We start from the raw sequence: 18864 nt of genomic DNA on the forward strand, positions 1-18864 counted from the left end.
GTCAAGGAGGCCCTGGGTTTGAACTGTGGACCTCCCATGTGGTAGGCAGACACCCTATCCATTGGGCCAAGTCTGCTTCCCTCCACAGCTATTTATGTATCATTATTCTAATGGGTTACAAAAGCAAGGGAATCATGAGAAAAAAAAAGAACATGAATCATACCTATTCTTTGAAAACAATCTTAGTTTAGTTTTTTTTTTAAATAAAATGCTTATATTGTATACTATTTTCTAAAATATAAGAAATTCTGACGATATCATAAATCAACATTTAAGGAAGAGGATGAGAAAGCTGAAAAAAGGAAGAGTCTTATAACCTGAGTTTGCCATCATTAAAGCGTGCTTTCTGAGTTTCTGAAAGGATTCGGCAATTGTTGTAATACCTAACCATGTGCAAGTCTAGGGTTTTGCCTCAAGAATAATATAGCACCCAAGACTGAAAGAATTTTTGTTTTTTTATTATTGCATGACATATACCTGAAAACACAAATTAGGACTATAGGGAATCATTTCAGCAGAGAGTGATTTTTTCTTTCCCTTCTTTAACCACCTTTTTTTCACCTAACCAGGAAGGAAGGGTGAATGATGAATCAGCTGCAAAGGGCAGCAGGATAAAGACTACAGAACTAAGGCTCTTAGTTTCTAAAGGAGCCACCCAAAAAAGAAAAAAACACCGTTACTGAAAGCATCAGTTAAAGAGACAAAACATTGGTAAGAATAAACTTTATCACTTGAGAAAATACTCTGAATCATAAACTACATTCCCAACCATTGATTTCTCAAGCAGAGAAATGAAACCCTCACCTGGGGGAGGCTCAAAAAAGGCTTCCTGCTCCTCCTCAATAGGCTCAGTGTCGTTGTGTGCTGTCCGCTTGTGCATGGCCAGCGTGGAGATCTGCTTATATGTCTTCCCACAGTGGTTACAGTTGTATGGTTTGGAGTGAGTGTGAACGACGTGGTGTTTGTACAAACTGGAATATTCTGTAAACCGTTTGTCACAGCCAGGGACTGTACAAACATATGGCTTTTCCCCTAATAAAAGTACACACACACAAAAACAAACAAAAAAGCCACAAAATGAACTTTTATATATTTAGGCCATAATCATTTCATACTTCCCCAGGGGAAAATAAAAGACTTTAATGGCAAAAATAGCTAGTTACCAAATCCTTTCCCACCTTGCTATGAGGCTGAATGTAAGAAAAGACTTCCAAAATATAGCTTTGAATTGGTGCAAAAGGTGGTCTGCATCCTGAGTGCAGTCCCCATGCATCAAAGTTATCACTTTTCCCTTAATTTCAGGGGATAAGAAAAGGATGGAAATGTTGGCCAGTTTAAGTCTAAGCTTTGATGAAACTATAATTTTCTGTTTCCTGTAATTTCTAGATTATAGAAATATCATTAACATTATACTAACAAAAATAATGAATGTAATTATTACTATAACTAATGAAGCTTATCCTAAGGGTTTTCAAAGGATAGTAAAAAAGGGTTTTCTAAGAAGTTTATTTGATATAGTCGGGCACTTCAATATATCTAAAAGCACATACGTGTTTCACATTAACTTAGCTTGACTTCTTATGTCCAATTAAAAGCAACCGGGAAAAAAGCAACTGAGTATCCACTAAAAGCAACTAGGTAATACAAAGAAATAAAAACTATAATTCTTGTTCCATGAAACACCCTGAGAACAAACAGTGTAGACAATATGTACATTTTAAGAACTTTTTATCCAGAAAATTTCAAACATACACAAAAATATAGAGAAAGAGTGTAATAAACCCCCACGTACCAATCACCCAGCTTCAACAATTATCAATTAATGGCCAGTCTTGTTTAATTTATTCACTATACATTTTCCCCCTTCCTTCTACCCTGGAATATTCTGAAACAGCTCCAAATAGCATTTCATCTGTAAATATTGCAGATTGTATATCTGAAAGATGTTTTTTTTTTCCTAAACAGAATGCAAACAAAATTAACAATAATTACTTAATATCATAAAATATCTAGACGTGTGTTAACATGTATTTGAGGGGGACCTAAAACAGAAAGCAAACTGGAACAAATGAATCTAATTGTAGTTTTAATGACTACCATTAACTGGAAGGCATGGAAGGTGGGATAAGAAAGAATAAATGAATCCATGTAACTCCTACACATAGTATTCGATTAATGTCCTCAGTCTTGGGTGAGTCTGGGGAGACTGCTTCATGTTCTCTCCCAGTCCCCATTATCAGAGCAGGACAGATCAAAGTTCTTATCTTGGAGGATGGTTGTGGGGTAGTTGTGGTGAGGGCAAGGTAGGCAGAGAAATGGTAGGCAATTCCAACATGGAAAACAGACTCTACTGATAGTTAGGCTGGAGCGCACAAAACTGCCACCGGGTGGCACCAAACCACAGCCAAGATGTGAATGGAGTTCGATTTCTCTACTGAACTCCTTACTGGCTAGTTGCATAGCCTTACCAGGATCTTTCGATTAACCTCACAAGACTGGACTGCATTTTACACAACTGAATCTCTGGATATCACATACAGCAATAAAGTGGACAATTGGTTAATGATCATCAAGTAGATGATACAGTAATCTTTTCTTCCAGCTCAGATTTACCTCTTGGTTCAGACCAAAATTTACAACTATCTACTGGCTCTCTCTACATCTTCTCAAACATGTCCGCATATGAAAGATCTGGAGAGCTCTTGTAAATACTGATGCCCAGGCATTTCCCCAGTCAGAATCTTTCCAGATAGGATCTGGGGAATTAGTCTCTCTTAAAAAGGTGACTCCAATGTGCATTCTCATTTGAGAGCAATCTACCTGAATGCCCCACAGGCATCAGATTGGCCAAAATTAACGTAGGCATTTCTCTTATTGGAATCTAACTGGACCATAAAGCATGTTAAATTGTAAGCTTTCAGATAATGAGTCTATATGTTGTTACTTTAAATGGGAAAAGTAACATTTTCCTAGCCCATCCAAAAACCTAGCCAATTTCTCCAAATATCATGAAAAGGCTCTTAAACCCTGCATAATAATTCACCAAGAATGTCTGCATAAGATGAAGCATTTAGAAAACCAATTAACTAATCAATTATTTAACATTCAATGAATTCAGTAGTAGGTTATGTTTGTGTGTAATCACAATGATAACTGTGTAGTATCAGATAGAAATGTTTTCCTTCTACACTGCAAAGTACTATAATTTAAAAATTAGGCCTTTTAAAAATAAATCTATGGTTTCCAATAAACAACTTAAAAAAAAATAGTCTTAAAGGACAGAAAACAATATTTGTAAATAAACGGTTCCAACCTTTTAAAAATAAATCAACTGATGAATGCAGAACTATGTAATTATACTAAATAGCACTGATTGTACACTTTAGATAGATTGTATGCTTTATTAATATGTTATCGATAAAATATTTAAAAAATAAAAATAAATTTATGGTTTCCAATAAACAAAGAAATATCATAAAGACACAAAATGAATGCAAATTATATTACCAAAATATAATTCTTCTTCTAATCTATGGCCTTTTCTAGGCCTCTTAAGCTTTCACAGACTTTTTTACTTTCTTAGAAGACTCCTTAACAATATTGGGAAGATAACAATAATGTGTAATACACAATGTAAGCATGAGATATGATCGTATCAGAACTATGACATTAAAGAAGTCTATGTCCTCTCAGACTCAAGCACAACTTACAATTATTTCCTTGCATGGAAAAAATGCATGCACATGTAGCTTCATTATAGTGGGTTTTCAATTTGGATTATAAATTTTTAGTAAAAATTTTCCAAATCATTATAACAAAGATACAGATGATAAAATGTTCAGATGGTAAGGGATACCCAGATATTTGTATGTTCCAAATTGACACCATTATCTTCCCTTTCCAACCTGCTCTTAGCATTGTCATCTAACCTGCCCTTCAAACCAGAATCTTTTTCTTTTCTTCTTCTTCTTATTTTCTTTTAAATGTTACATTAAAAAAATATGAGGTCCCCATATACCCCCCACCCCACCCCTCTCTTTAATCCCCACTACTAACTTGGCCACCAATTCCTTGGTCAATACCTCCTGAGTGTCTTTCATTTATGTGCTTCTCTACCTTACTCACCTTGAATATTCTAATAGCTCTTAGCTAGCGTCCTTACTTTGGCCTTTGCCTCACTTTAGCTTTTCTATACTATTGCCTGAGTGATTTTTTTTCCGAAAAAAGCAAATTTGCTTTACCTCCTCTTAAAGCTTCCCCTCTGCCTACTGCAGATCTCAAATTTGTGAAGGTACAGTTTCCAAATGAAAGGATTTATTATAGATCCCTGAAAATATTTTCAAAGATCCCCAGGGTCTGTGGAATTCAGCCTGAGAAATAATGACTTAAGCAACTGAAGTTCCATTCTGTGAAAAAATGTCATTTAATTATAAATTATCACAAGACCAGTTTATTTTTAATATAATAAAAATATTAAAAATTTTCTTATGAAAATAATGCACATCTTGCCTTACCCTTTCATTCCCCTTTCCACTCCCACCCATCAAGAATACATCCATAGGGAAGCAGATGTGACTCAACCAGTCAGGCGTTATCTACCACATGGGAGGTCCCGGGTTTGGGTCCCAGTGCCTCCTAAAAGAAGATAAGCAGATGCCACCCATGCCACAAAAGCTAGACATCAGCCCCACTGCAACGAGCAGATGCCACAAGCCAGCAGACACTGCAGCCCGCAGGGAGCAGATGTGGCTCAGGCCACCGGGCACTCGCCTCCCATGTGAGAGATCCTGGGCTTGGTTCCTGGTGCCTCCTGGAGAAGGCAAGCAAACAAGGAACAAAAAGACAAGAGAACCATCTGGGGGAGGGGGTTATAAATAAAGAAAAATAAAGTAAATAAATAAATCTTAAAAAAAAAAAAAAGAATGTATCCACAAACCAGAACATCAAAATTAAGAACTTTTGTGCTGCAAACAGTACCATGAAGAAGTGAAAAGACAACTCATAGAATAGAAGAAAATATTTTCAAATATATCTCTGATAAAAGACTTGTATTCAGAATATATAAATAACTCAACAATAAAAACACAAAGTATTTGAATAGACAGTTCTCCAAAGATGATACACAAAAGGCCAATAAGCACATAAAAAGATTCTCTATCATTGACCATCAAGGAAACATAAATCAAAGTCACTTCATAACCACTAGGGTGATTATAATAATAAAAAAACAACAACAGATAACTCTTTAGCTTGGGTGTGGAAAAATTAAAACCCTCATATATTGCTGATGGGAATACAAAATAACGCAGCTGCTTTGAAAACAGTTCAGCAGTTCTTCAAAAGTTTAAACATATTTACCATATGATCCAGCAATTCCACAATCCTAGGTATATATACCCAAGAGAAATGAAAACTTATGTCTACACAAAAACTTGCATGTGAATCTTCCCAGTAGCATTATTCGTAATAGCCAAAAGATAAAATAGGAAGTGACAGTTAATGGGTATGGGATTTCTTTTAAGACAGATGAAAATATTGTAAAATTGGATTGTGGTGATGGTTGCACAAACCTGTGAATATATTAAAAACACTGACTCATATACCTTAAATGGGTGAACTGTATGGTATATAAATTATATTTCAATAAAGCTGTTAAAAAAAGAATACATCCACAGACCACCCATCCCCCTGCCCACTGAGACCAATTGAGAAAACACTCTGTATGACAGCATGACACACAAGGCCCCTGCCTACCCCTCTGACGTCATTTCATATCACTGTTATATATGTGCTCTACGTTGTAGTCACATGGAAGTACCCAACATTCACTCTCCAAATAAGTCACACTTTTTCATACCTTTGTGCCTCTATCAGTGACATTTCCCCTGCCAGGAATATCCTTTCCTCTACCCAGTAAACTTCAGGGCTTGGTCTAAAAATCAAATTCTCCTGCAGAGCCTTCCCTGAATGCTTCCCCATTCCTATAGAAGTGACTGTTCCCACAGAATTTTGTTCAAATAATGGGAGACACTCTACAGCAACTTGACTGCCTTGACTATGTCTTGTCTGTCTCATTATCTCTGATACTTGGCAGGAAAGCATGCAGTAGATGCTCAATAGCTGTTGAATATATGAATGCTAAGGTAAAATGTTTTTAAGTTGCTTAATTCCTCTCTTCCATGCCAAATGGTAGAAAAGAGGGAAGAGATTAGCTGAAAAGGTTTCTGGAAAAGGCAAAAAAGTTAAACCAAAACTTGTAAGATAGGAGACCAACACCAGAAATTAGAGACTTACCTGTGTGTATCCTCACGTGGTTTTTATAATTGGTTGCACTGGCAAATGCCCTCCCACATCCTGGTTCTGTGCAGTAATAAGGTCTTTCTCCTGTATGTGTCCTAATATGTACTTTTCTGATATTTGATGTTGTAAAAGACCGACCACAGCCTTCGAAGGGACATTTAAAGGGCCTTTCTCCTGAAAACACAAAGGGGAATAAATAAAATGTACAAAAATATATGGAAAAATTGAATTGACTTATACTTCAATTCTGCCTAAGATCATGCTTAAGACGCTAGCCTTGTGTTGAGCTTCCTTTCCAGGTAATTTTTTCCCCCTCCTGTAAATATTCTACTTTAAACTTAAATTTCCATAGGATCAACACTCATCATTGATTTAATGAAGCTTCAAGAATGAATCACCCAGATGGGTATATAAAAATGAGCTAAGACAAAGTAAGAGTTTTTATGGCTAAGAGATTTCAAAGTGAGTCAGGAGGCCATTCTGAAGGTGGTTACCTTTATGCAGGTCTCAGGAATATTTCACTACTACATTAAACAAAACCTTAAACGAAAGTGCTCATGAGGGGGAAACGGACTTTGGCCCAGTGGTTAGGGCGTCCGTCTACCATATGGGAGGTCCGCGGTTCAAACCCCGGGCCTCCATGTGGAGCTGGCCATGTGCAGTGCTGATGCGCGCAAGGAGTGCCGTGCCACACAAGGGTGTCCCCCGCGTGGGGGAGCCCCATGCGCAAAGGAGTGCACCCATAAGGAGAGCCGCCCAGCGTGAAAAGAAAAGAGCAGCCTGCCCAGGAATGGCGCCGCCCACACTTCCCGTGCCGCTGACGACAACAGAAGCGGACAAAGACATAAGACGCAGCAAATAGACACCAAGAACAGACAACCAGGGGAGGGGGGGGAATTAAATAAATAAATAAATCTTTAAAAAAAAAAAAAAAAAGAAAGTGCTCACGAGGGCTCTAGGGGCACCTGTACACTATAGGCAAAGCACACAGCTTCTCTAAAAATAAAGTCTATGATGATTTAAAAAAAAAAAGGGTAGAAAATCAGAGAAAGAAATATAGGAAATATAAAAAGAAAAATAGTAAAGGGAAAGGATTAAGTTAGAATAATCCCAGTATTCTCCAAAAGGCTTACTTCCTATTCTATAAATCAAAGCAAAATAATCTTGTCTTTTAAAAAATCTAGTGTCTAGCACAAAATATACATAAAAAATAGTTGCTGAATATATTACCAATCTCAAAGCCTAAGCTTATGAAATCATCTACTCTGCCTATTATATTCCTTTCCTTCATTTTTGCTTCACATAACCTCAGAACCCAAAAAGCTGTTAATCTGCCAAAAAGGAAGTAGCCTTTGTTTTTGATACTCATGTACCCTTTTCTAGAATGGGCTCAAATTAAGCAGACAACTTCTTGGGGAGAAAAAAAATCTCGAGATAGATTTACAGATTATATCTATAGATATAATTTTAAGTTTGTTTTTTTTTTTTGTCAAATGAAATAATTATTTCCATTTATGGAAAACATTTCACAAGATTTCTGTCCTCAAGAATGTAATCATTAAAGAAGGAGCAGGAATCTTTGATCTTTTCCTTAGTGCGAGTTTTGTTAAATATGTCAACCTAAGAGAACAAGGAGTTTTATCTTGGGCAAGTCCCTTCTCCTCTTCAGATCTTCGTAACCACTAAATTCTTCTCATAATAAGGAATCAACAGTTCTAACAATTTTCATCATACTCTCTCTCTATAGTACTCCTGTCTCTGTAGCACCTAGTTTTTTTCTGCCCTGAAATCACCTGCAGTTATAATAGGAGTCCCCCTAGAAACTCCTTACTCAATCCAACATTATACCAGTGAAAATACTAGTGATTTTAGAACTGGTATATGAACATGTGGTTGCCAAATGAGTACTACCAAAGGAACTGTAATTCTGATGTTTCTGAGAAATATTAATGGTACTGGATTATTAGTTTTATATACGTTTTATATAAAAAGTTGGCTTTACATAGCAGATCCAAATAGAATTTGCAGGAGTTAGAAACACATGCCTCTGATAAAAATGGATAAAAACAAGTACATAAATGGAATGGACACAGAGATCTACGGCTCTGTTCCTGAACACTGCAAAGCCAAGCCAATTTGGGATATTTTATTTTTAATTTTTTAATTTTTAATTTTTATTTACTTCTCTCCCCTCCCCCAGCCCCAGTTGTCTGCTCTCTGTGTCTATTTGCTGTGTTGTCTTCTTTGTCCACTTCTGTTGTCAGCGGCATGGGAATCTGTGTTTCTCTTTGTTGCGTCATCTTGTTGTGTCAGCCCTCTGTGTGTGTGGCGCCATTCCTGGGCAGGCTGCACTTTCTTTTGTGCTGGGCGCCTCTCCTTATGGGGCACACTCCTTACGCGTGGGGCTCCCCTACGCGGGGGACACCCCTGCGTGGCACGATACTCCTTGTGTGCATCAGCACTGCGCATGGGCCAGCTCCACACGTGTCAAGAAGGCCTGGGGTTTAAACCGTGGACCTCCCATGTGGTAGACAGATGCCCTAACCACTGGGCCAAGTCCACTTCCCTGGGATATTTTAAACTAAAGGTTAAACCTTAATGACTGGAAGAATCCTCCATGGAAATCTGCTAAATTATTTCAGAATACTTAGCAGAAGTACAAAAATCACAGCATTTGGGGCAGTTATCACATCATATTTAAAACATCTGTTTTAAACTAAATTATGCCATATTATTTAACAGGTTATAATAGCATCTCTTATCAACAGTTTCTGAAATTCTTACAGTTCTGATCAAAGCAAGTAATTACTTTATAATAAATTAACAAAATATCAAGTACAGGGAGGTGAGAAGAGATAAGAATAAAGTAGCATTTAGGTAAAGGAGAGAAAAATTTAAAAGGTTAAAAGGAAGGAGAGAAAATCATAAGAAAGTAACAAGTATTTTTGTGGGGCTGTTAGGAGGTCAGATACATTCTTAAGCAGTAGCTTGATGCAGGAGAAGCACTACTAAATTGAGAGGGAATTTGTTACCTTTGGTTCTGGTCTTAGTTCAGCTCCTAATTAGATGGGCAATCTTTGGTAAATAACCATTATGCCCCTGTAATTCCTAAAAACTGAGAGGGTTGTTAATAGAGAGCTGTTGCTCCTCACTTTTGGGACATGGACCCCTTTGAGAATCTAACAATGCTATAAGCCCTCATTCTGGAAAGAAGCATACATGAACATAGAACAAACTGTATGAAATTTCAGAATTTTAAGTGAAGCCCCTGACACGGACTCCCTGAAACTTTCTGTAATTTAAAAAGAACTCCTGATCTAGAAAGAATACTCAGTTCACACCAGTACCTGTATGAGTTCTGATATGCTTCTGTAGATCTCCTGAAGTTTTGAAAGATTTAGTACAATTATCTTCGGAACACCTATATGGCTTTTCTCCCGTATGAGTTCTGACATGACTTTTTAATCCATAACCTTTAAAGAAATTTTAAAAGATGCTTAATTACATAATACCCTCTAAACATGCTAATTGAGATGAAGATATTGAAAAATAAACACCAAACATATAATTCTAGGCAAATACAAGAAAATAACTATTAAAATGTACAAGAATATGGACATCTCAGGACTCTTCATGCTGAAAATCTCATATCCCAATTTTATCAGATGTTCACTACTCATACACCAAAAGTTTAAAGTGGAATTAAGATATGGAATGAGGAACAGAGTTGATATCAGAGACCTGGTACCAGTCATGGCCCCGCTGGATGTGTCCCATTGCTAAGTCCCAGTTTCCCATGGTTCCCTAAAGTCTTTCTTATTATCAAATTGTCAGCTTTTAAAGCTCAACTTATTTTACCTGCCAAAAGAAAGCAAAGTGTGAAAAGCAGTGAACACAGAAGGCAGAAATAGTTCCAAGGAGAAAAATGAGAAGAGAGTGAGAGGGCTAGAACAAGAAGAACAAGAGACAATTAAGGGAGAGAAAAACAAACAAAACAAACTGGTCATGTGCTTCTGCTGTTCAAAAGGCAAGGAGTCATTCCTGCCTCTGCCCTTTCTCCACTCAACCCATAAGTGGAACCAAGAAACAGAGAGAATTCCTGTTTTTACCTGTTGCAAATGCTTTCCCACAGCCAGGATGCTCACACTGGTAAGGCCGGTCCCCTGTATGTGACCTCTCATGGACCTGTTAGGAAAGCTCAGTCAGGATTCCGTTTCTTCAGGCATTCCTTGGTTAGATGGTTTCAACTAGACCTATTTTTTTCTCCCACTGCTGAATTATTTATTTTGCCATTTGTATGCTTTTTAAAACAAAAGATAACTTCTCTTTTCTCAAAACCACAGCTCAATAATCCTCAATATAGATCTATATGTTATATATTAAGAAATACCTATTTTAAGTAAGGACCAGGTATATTTGAGGTTTGAATTTTTCTAGAGTGGTCAAAGTGTATATATAAACATGTACATGATGACAGATAGCAGAATACAGGAAGAGGGTATATAATGAGGTTAAGAATATATAGATAGGGGAACAAGTATAGCTCAGTGGATGAGCACCTAATTCCCATGTATGAGGTCCTAGATTCAATCCCCAACCTCTAAAAAAAAAAAAGAATGTAGAGACTGCTGTTAGAGGGGACTGACGAGCTCACCAGTGACTAGTGGTATGGCCACAGGCACTCGCCATTTCTAAACTTCACAGTCTTCTCTGTAAAGTCTGGATGTAATAGTATCTACCTTAGAGGGTTGTGAGAAATGAATAATGATGTGACAATGGCCAACATTTACTGAATCTTTAACATATAAAAGACCACTCATTAGTACTTTATATATACAGTATTAACTTTTTAAATCCTCATAACAACCCTATGAGGGAGGTACTTTTATCATCCAATTTTATAGATGAGCCATGAGGTATCATGAAGTCAAGTAACCTGTGAGAGTCATAGACTAAAAGGACTCTAGGGTCACTATTCCAAATATGTTAAATGTACACTTCCTGACACATTGTAAATTATTCAACAAATGTTAGCTATTATTATTATGAGTCATGGTATGCTGTGTTTAGCTGTATTTAAAATCAAAATACTTATGCCAAATATTTGAAAGACAGGACGAATAGATACCAGCTTTTGTCAGATTCTAACAAATCATTGTTAGAATGACTTCTCACACATTTCTCATATAATTATATAAATTTCACATCTGACAAAATGTATTCAAATATACAGAGTTCCATGTGCCAGGTGGCATGTGAAATACTGGAGATACAGGGATGAAGAAAACATAGTCCATGCTCTCTAAGAGTTGACAGTTTGTAAAGTCTGTATAGGCTTTTGTGACTATGTGTGACTGAGAACAAGTGACTGTATCTTGATAAGGGGGAAAAAACAGATCATTTAAAATTTTTAGTTATGGAGATTTTGCAGTAGAGACTGAATGCTACAAGTATGCCAGGTTAACATTAAATGGCCTAGGTACTGCTATAACTACATACAGCTCTTCTTTTATATATACCTTAAGATGATGAGCTGTTGTGTATAATTTTCCGCATCCATCATATTCACATCGAAATGCCTTCTCTCCACTCTGTTGAGACTTAGCAGTTACTCTTGTTGTGTGCCCTTGTAAGACAATCTAGATGAAACAAAAAGTACTATTTGGAATTATTTGTATAAAAATAAAATAGATGAAATCACTATTTCAGAATAAAAAAACCATAACATGGTTTTTTAGTCTAGGTCCATCATTTCACTAAGAGTCTATCTCTTTGAGCCAATTAGGTTAATTCTGTTCCATAGCTGAAGACAGGGGCTCCAGAAGTGGTCAAAAGGAAATCCAGGAGCATGTGCACAGCTGGAGCCCTCAGATCTATTTCCATTCTAGAAAAATTAACCCATGTAGCATTTCCATTGTATAAAGTTACCCTTTGACATACTCAAAGGATATAATTTAGGACATGTGTTCTAAAAACAATGTCAAAAGCATTTTTCCCATTAAGCAAAATCATTTGCTTTTGTTTATCAGCATTTGCCTAATGGCGAAAAAGGGGATTAGGTCATTTGAGTCACCTGAAAGAGACATTACACTCCATATAATCCTAGTCTATATTTATATTCAGTAGATCATTTTTCTGGCACCCAGTACCACAAACATTCAAACAATAGCACTGATTTTAAAGGCTTTTTGAAGATGACCACCTGCATATTTTTAGAAATTAAGATACCATGAAAATTGAAGTATGACTTTCTACTTTGTGGGCCATGTGGTAATAGTGTTGCAACATCCTATCTGTGCAGATTGTCACAAAAATGATTGTTAGAGGTTTTTTAAATATTCTAAAAATTTCAAAATAATCAAAGATAATCATGACTGAGAAGATTCTACAAGCTGAAAGAGAAATCTGAAAATAAAAAGGCATAACAAAATTAAGCAGATGACCTTGATGGCTCTTTCTCAAAGGGCTGCTGTTACAATCTCTTTGGCTTCTGTTAAAAAGAAATCTCTTAGTTCTATAAAAGATCCTGCTATGCTCCCACCACTTGCAGATCAATACAGATTTTTTGGTAAATAAAATTTTCATGAATATATTTTAATTGGCTGATGCTTTCTCCCCTCATTTTTTAAAAAAGATTTATTATTTCTCTCCCCTCCCCCTCACCCCAATTGTCTGTTCTCTGTGTCTATTTGCTGCCTCTTCTTTGTCCGCTTCTGTTGTTGTCAGCGGCACGGGAATCTGTGTCTTTTTGTTGCGTCATCTTGTTGTGTCAGTTCTCCGTGTGTGTGGTGTGATTCTTGGGCAGGCTGCACTTTCTTTCGAGCTGGGCGGCTCTCCTTAACGGGGTGCACTCCTTGTGCATGGGCTCCCCTACGCAGGGACACACCGGCATGGCATGGCACTCCTTGCGCGCATCAGCACTGCACATGGGCCAGCTCCACACGGGTCAAGGAGGCCCGGGGTTTGAACCGCGGACCTCCCATGTGGTAGACGGACGCCCTAACCAGTGAGCCAAGTCCGCCGCCCTCCCCTCATTTTTAAAGGAATGAATATGCTTTACAGAATCTGATTTCTGATGTGAGAACTTATAAACAAAAATTTTTATTTATGTTACTTAACATTTAGGTTTTGAAATGATGTGTTTCTCTTACTTTCAGATAAACCCAGATATTTTCAATTTGTACAAGATTATGACAATACATTTAATTTACATGATATTTTTATATTAACTAAAATGTTTTCTAGGGTAGAAACACTTAAAAACTTGTTTATTTCTTGCTGTGCTGTATGTGATAAACTATCTTTTTAAAAATCATTCTGCTCTTTTGGAATAAAGCTATCTAAACTCTCAGAATGGGTCAGGTCCTCACCATTCTGAGTAATTATGTACTACAGTGATATACATGTTTAAACTGTAAGGGAAGAAAGGAGAAGCTAGAATGAGGGATGGGTGGAATTGGGAGGGACCTGACACTAGATAAGTATATACTGAAGATAACAGTAGTTCAGCTTGCCCAACATGGACACTACCAGTTATAAAGAATCTGCCTTAGCCTTTTCCATCTAATTGTCAAAATAAAATAGAAAACAATCAGTAGGTCTCAATGCCATAGCTAAATTACAAGCTATTAATTTAGCCATGCCCATGTACTCAGGTGGTCTGCAACAAGTGATGGGGACCACAGTTTTCTGAATAAAGGTAGACATATGTTAATAAAACATTTCAATGGGGAAGCAGATGTGGCTCAGGTGCCTGGGCTCCTGCCTATCACAAAGGAGGTCACTGGTTCAGATCCTGGTGCCTGCTAAAGAAGACAATGATCTGGTGTGACGGGCAGGTACGGCAAGTTAATGTAACAAGAGATGTGGGGAGGAAAAACAGAATAAGAGACAAAATAAAGCAGGGAGCGGAGGTGACTCGAGCAATTAGACACCTCCCTCACTTCAGAGGTCCCAGGTTCGGCTCCCGGTGCCTCCTAAAGAAACAAGAAGGATGAACAGATACAGCAAGTGAAAAACAACAAGGGGGGGGGGACAGAAATAAATAAAATACATCTTAACCTCCCCCCCCCAAAAAAACACATTTAAATGAAAAAAAAAACAAACAGAAACCAAAAAACACTACACATTAAATTTTAAAAAGCCTGCACAATTCCCGAGGGGCTTAATGGAAATTCTTATAGACTAAGAAGTATCTATACAAAGAACGATATCCCATTTACCTACCTCCATAAGGGCTATTCTCATCATTCCAAACAAAGAAGATTCTTTAATTACTCAACATCCCAGTAATATTTAGCTTATATCACTGGGATGGCACTTGAGCCAACTATCTTATTTTAAAGCTATGTGTTTATTTCCTTTTATAATATAATAGTCTAATATCTCCTTGAAGTCAAGGACTGTCTTATATGCCTTTATGCCTCACAGTGCTAGATACATACCAGAAATGCCACAAGATTTACAAAAGGATTCATTCATATCATTAAAAATATATGAAAAGAATTAAAAGGAAATTAAAGTCTTTTGGAGGTGTGGAGAAGTTCTAAAATTAGATTGTGGTGATGGATGCACAATTCTGTGAATATCTAAAAAACAATGAACTTGTATGTACACCTTAAATGGGTGATATTTATGGCATGTGAACTATATTTTAATAAAGCTATAAAATGGAAATAGAAGATTATTAGAATAAGAGAACCAAAAGAGCCTCTAAGAATCCTTTAAGAATGACCTATTATTAATTTTTCTAATTATAAAAGTAATACATGTACAGTGGAGGAACCTGGATATCATAGCAAAGAACAAAGAGAAACAGTTAAAGTCAGATGTAACTTCACAATAGAAATCTTTTAAAACCTATTGTTGTTTCATAACACACAAGAATCTATCCAAAATCTGTAACAAAATCTATTGTTAAATTTAATCCACAAAGAAAACTATGTTAACATCTTGGTGTGTTTCCATTCCGTATTTTTAAAACATGCATTTACTATTGCGTAGATTTTTTTTTTAGCAAAATTGTTTTTTTGTGTTTTTTTAGTATTATCAGAATTGGAATTAAGCTTTATAAACTCTCCTAAAGAAAGATTTTAATTGAAAACGAGACTCCAAATCAAAAGAAAAGAGTTCCTCTTGCTATTTCCTTCTCCTTCTAATAGCACAATGGAAGTGGGTGTATTTATCACCTCCGTAGAGCTCACACCTTCAGATCAGATAGTGGCAAAGCAAATTATCCCTGAGAGTCCACGCTTGAATCAAACCCTCTTGCCAGAAGAAATCTTATACAGCACTCTATTGCATAAAATAAATAAAGGTCTTGCTGCTGCTGGCCCAGGCAGATTTGGGTGACTTACAGTCCTATCAGTCCCTGTGGGACCTCTGAGAAACCTGAGAACTCCAAAAACCAGAGTTTGAAAATCACTAAGTTCTGTTTGGCTTTAAAATTCTAGGATTCTAAGGAGGTGCAAATCCAATACAGGTCTGGGTCTAAAATGGAATTCCAAAGTAAACTCAAAAGAAAGAAGTTAGCCATTTACTGAGGACTAGCATTTATAATATGTGCTGTGGTGGGTGTTTTGCCTGTGCTATCTAGTTGGTCTTCATAGCTATGCAATGCACTAAATATTATCTGCAATTTACAAATAAGAAAAATGAGGCACAAAGTGGTTAAGAAATGTAACTCTTTCATGGTCAAATAGCTGGGAAGTGGAATTTGAATGAGCTTGGCTCTAGAGCTCAGGTTATTATCCTACCAATCTTCAGGATGTGGTGACCCAATGTTAACTAACTGGCAAAGCTTCTGTAGTCATTGAGTCAGAGATTTGGTAGGGTTGAAGATGACTACTGACTTTTACTACCTGGTTCAGAACTTAAATTCCACTTACTATAATGATCTGATAGTCATGCCAGATAAGATTTTTTGTTACTTGATGTGTGTACACTTGTATATTATGATGTAACTAATTTATACTTTTGGGGAAGGAGAAAAGGAAAGCAACTTGAAGGATTTCTAAAATATGTTTTCTTTGAAGAAAGGAATTAATCATAGAAGTATAGTACCAGAAAATGTTTCAGAAACCATGTGTTATATCAGTATTGCCAGGAAGATTTTAAAAAGTGACATATTTCTAACGATTTACAATTGGGAAGTAGGTCCTTCACTTTTTATTTTTACCAATCATACCTTTGGGATTTTATAAACATAGACATGTTATCTGTATAGTAAGATTATGAGCCACTTGAGATTTTCTTCTTTGTACTTCTATGAATTAAAATATTAATAAAAATATTATTTTACAACAACATTAATAACTCTGGGCTCCAGCCCAGACCTGCCACATCAGAATCTCTGGAAGTAGGTCTCAGTCATGGATTACTTTTTAAAAGCTCTACAGGTTAATCTCATATTTGCCGCTGATTAACAAACACCGACCCTTCTTTTAAAAAGAAAAAAAGAAGACAGGAAAGCAAGGTTCACTTGCTCAAAATTATGTAGCTAAAGGAAAGTACAGAAAATAAACATAAAATAAGAATCACATTAAAACTTCCTATATTAAACAAATTTTGGGGTCATTATCCAACCCACATTTTTAAGGAATTTGCTGCATCCTTCATAGATCCTACTGACCAGGGAGACGGTACATTTACAGTTTCATCAGTGATCTACGACTAATATGGCCTGGTTTAAAAAGTCAAACTAAGTCTATAAATTCTCTTTCCCTGAACTTTGACCTAAGAAATAAAAGGAAATCTTGAGTTGGTCATGGGGTGATGAATCTGAAAAAGCATGGCTGTGATGAGTCATGTGAAAATTCAGTGAAGATGCAGGGAAAAGAAGGGAGCGGTGTAAAGAAGGGAGCAAAGATACCAAGCTTAGATGCACTGAGATTCCTTAGGAGTGGGGTGGGGGCTAGGGGAAGGAAAAGGAGATCAGCTTCCACTCCTGATTCTTCTGCAATTCTAGTTGCTGTGAAGCCCAGCTGTTTAGCACTTCCTATTCTTGGGTTTCTGCAAGCATTGTCGCATCCTTACAATCTCTTTTTTTCTTGAGCTTAGCTTGACTAGTTTTCTGTGCTTTCCAACTACTAGGGCCCTGACCAAATCACTGCCAAACCAAAGAACTTGGATCTCCCATGTAAATAAAACTGGTTTTGAATGAAGTCAAGTCTTCAAAAACTATGAAAAAAGATCTAAAACATCAGCAATGACTAACACTGGTATAGTGCTTACAAATTTACAAATTATATTCTCATGTATTATCTAAATATTACATCAAAAGCAAATCTCATTCGGGTTTCATAACCCCATAAGATGGGTAATGCAGAGTTTATTTTTCTTCTCATTTAACAGATGAGAAATCTCAGATCTAGAGAAGTTAGGTAACTTACTGTATTAAGTCAGCCAAAGGGGTGCTGATGCAAAATACCAGAAATTGATATTTTTATAAAGGGTATTTATTTGGGGTAGGAGCTTACAGATACCAGGCCATAAAGCATAAGTTATTTCCCTCATCAAAGTCTATTTGGAGCAAGATGGCTGCCGTCATCTGTGAGGGTTCAGGCTTCCTGGGTTCCTACGTTCCTGGGGCTTGCTTTACTCTGGTTTCAAGGTTCCTTGCTTCCTGGGGCTGGCTCCTCTTTCCTCCGTGTGCTGACTTTCCAGGGCTCCAGTTTAAATCTTAGGCATCAAACTCCATAATCAAAACTCCAACATTAAAAGACCCAACTCTGTTCTTTGCCATGCCTTGGTGGGTGGGGACTCAATGCCCTAATCATAACTCAATCATGCCCAGGTAGAGAACAGATTACAAGCATAATCCAATATTTCTTTCTGGAATTCAATTATATCAAATTTCTACACTCCACCCTCTGAATTCCAAAAATTGCAATGCAAGTACTAAATCATATCATAATCAATGTAAAGAAATACAGTTTGTCCTGGGGCAAAGTCCTGTCTGTTATAGACCTCTGAAACTTACAAAACAATTTATCTGTTTCCAATACACAAATGGACAAAGGATAAACATTTTCATTACAATAAGGAGAAACTGGGAGGGAAACATCAGTCGGATCCTTTACAGTTCAGTAAACCTGCAGAGCATCCTCCATGCAATTTCAATCTGAGAGTCAATCTTAAGAAGATGGTTTCTTCTTCTTGGGGCCGTATGGGAACCCACCCTTCCCACAGTCTTGCCCAATGGCCATTTTCTTGGTTCCACCATCATCAACATCTGGGTGTCCACCAAGCTCCGCTCCAGACCTCTCCCTCCAAGAGTGTTGGGTGATTGCCACACCTCATCCAAACTTTGGGTTAGAGTCTTTTTTTTTTTTTTTAAAGATTTATTTATTTATTTAATTTCCCCCCCTCCCCTGGTTGTCTGTTCTTGGTGTCTACTTGCTGCGTCTTGTTTCTTTGTCTGCTTTTGTTTCTTTGTCTGCTTCTGTTGTCGTCAGCGGCACAGGAAGTGTGGGTGGCGCCATTCCTGGGCAGGCTGCACTTTCTTTTCACGCTGGGCGGCTTTCCTCACGGGCGCACTCCTTGCGCGCATCAGCACTGCGCATG

At 37.1% G+C, this 18864-nt stretch overlaps 1 protein-coding gene across 7 annotated transcripts in view; it reads right to left on the reverse strand.

Moving 5' to 3' along the window:
• ZNF143 (zinc finger protein 143) overlaps positions 1-18864 on the reverse strand; it is a 62834-nt gene that overhangs the window by 19896 nt on the left and 24074 nt on the right. For all 7 annotated transcript variants that reach the window (XM_058305762.1, XM_058305767.1, XM_058305765.2 and 4 more), the window contains 5 exons: positions 11820-11939; positions 10410-10485; positions 9648-9773; positions 6295-6474; positions 805-1032 (listed from right to left, as the gene is read on the reverse strand). In XM_058305762.1, coding sequence (XP_058161745.1) covers positions 805-1032; positions 6295-6474; positions 9648-9773; positions 10410-10485; positions 11820-11939 — 730 coding nt within the window. The remainder of the gene's footprint in view (positions 1-804; positions 1033-6294; positions 6475-9647; positions 9774-10409; positions 10486-11819; positions 11940-18864) is intronic.

Source organism: Dasypus novemcinctus, chromosome 10, assembly GCF_030445035.2.
Source record: "Dasypus novemcinctus isolate mDasNov1 chromosome 10, mDasNov1.1.hap2, whole genome shotgun sequence".
Classification (NCBI taxonomy): Eukaryota; Metazoa; Chordata; class Mammalia; order Cingulata; family Dasypodidae; genus Dasypus; species Dasypus novemcinctus.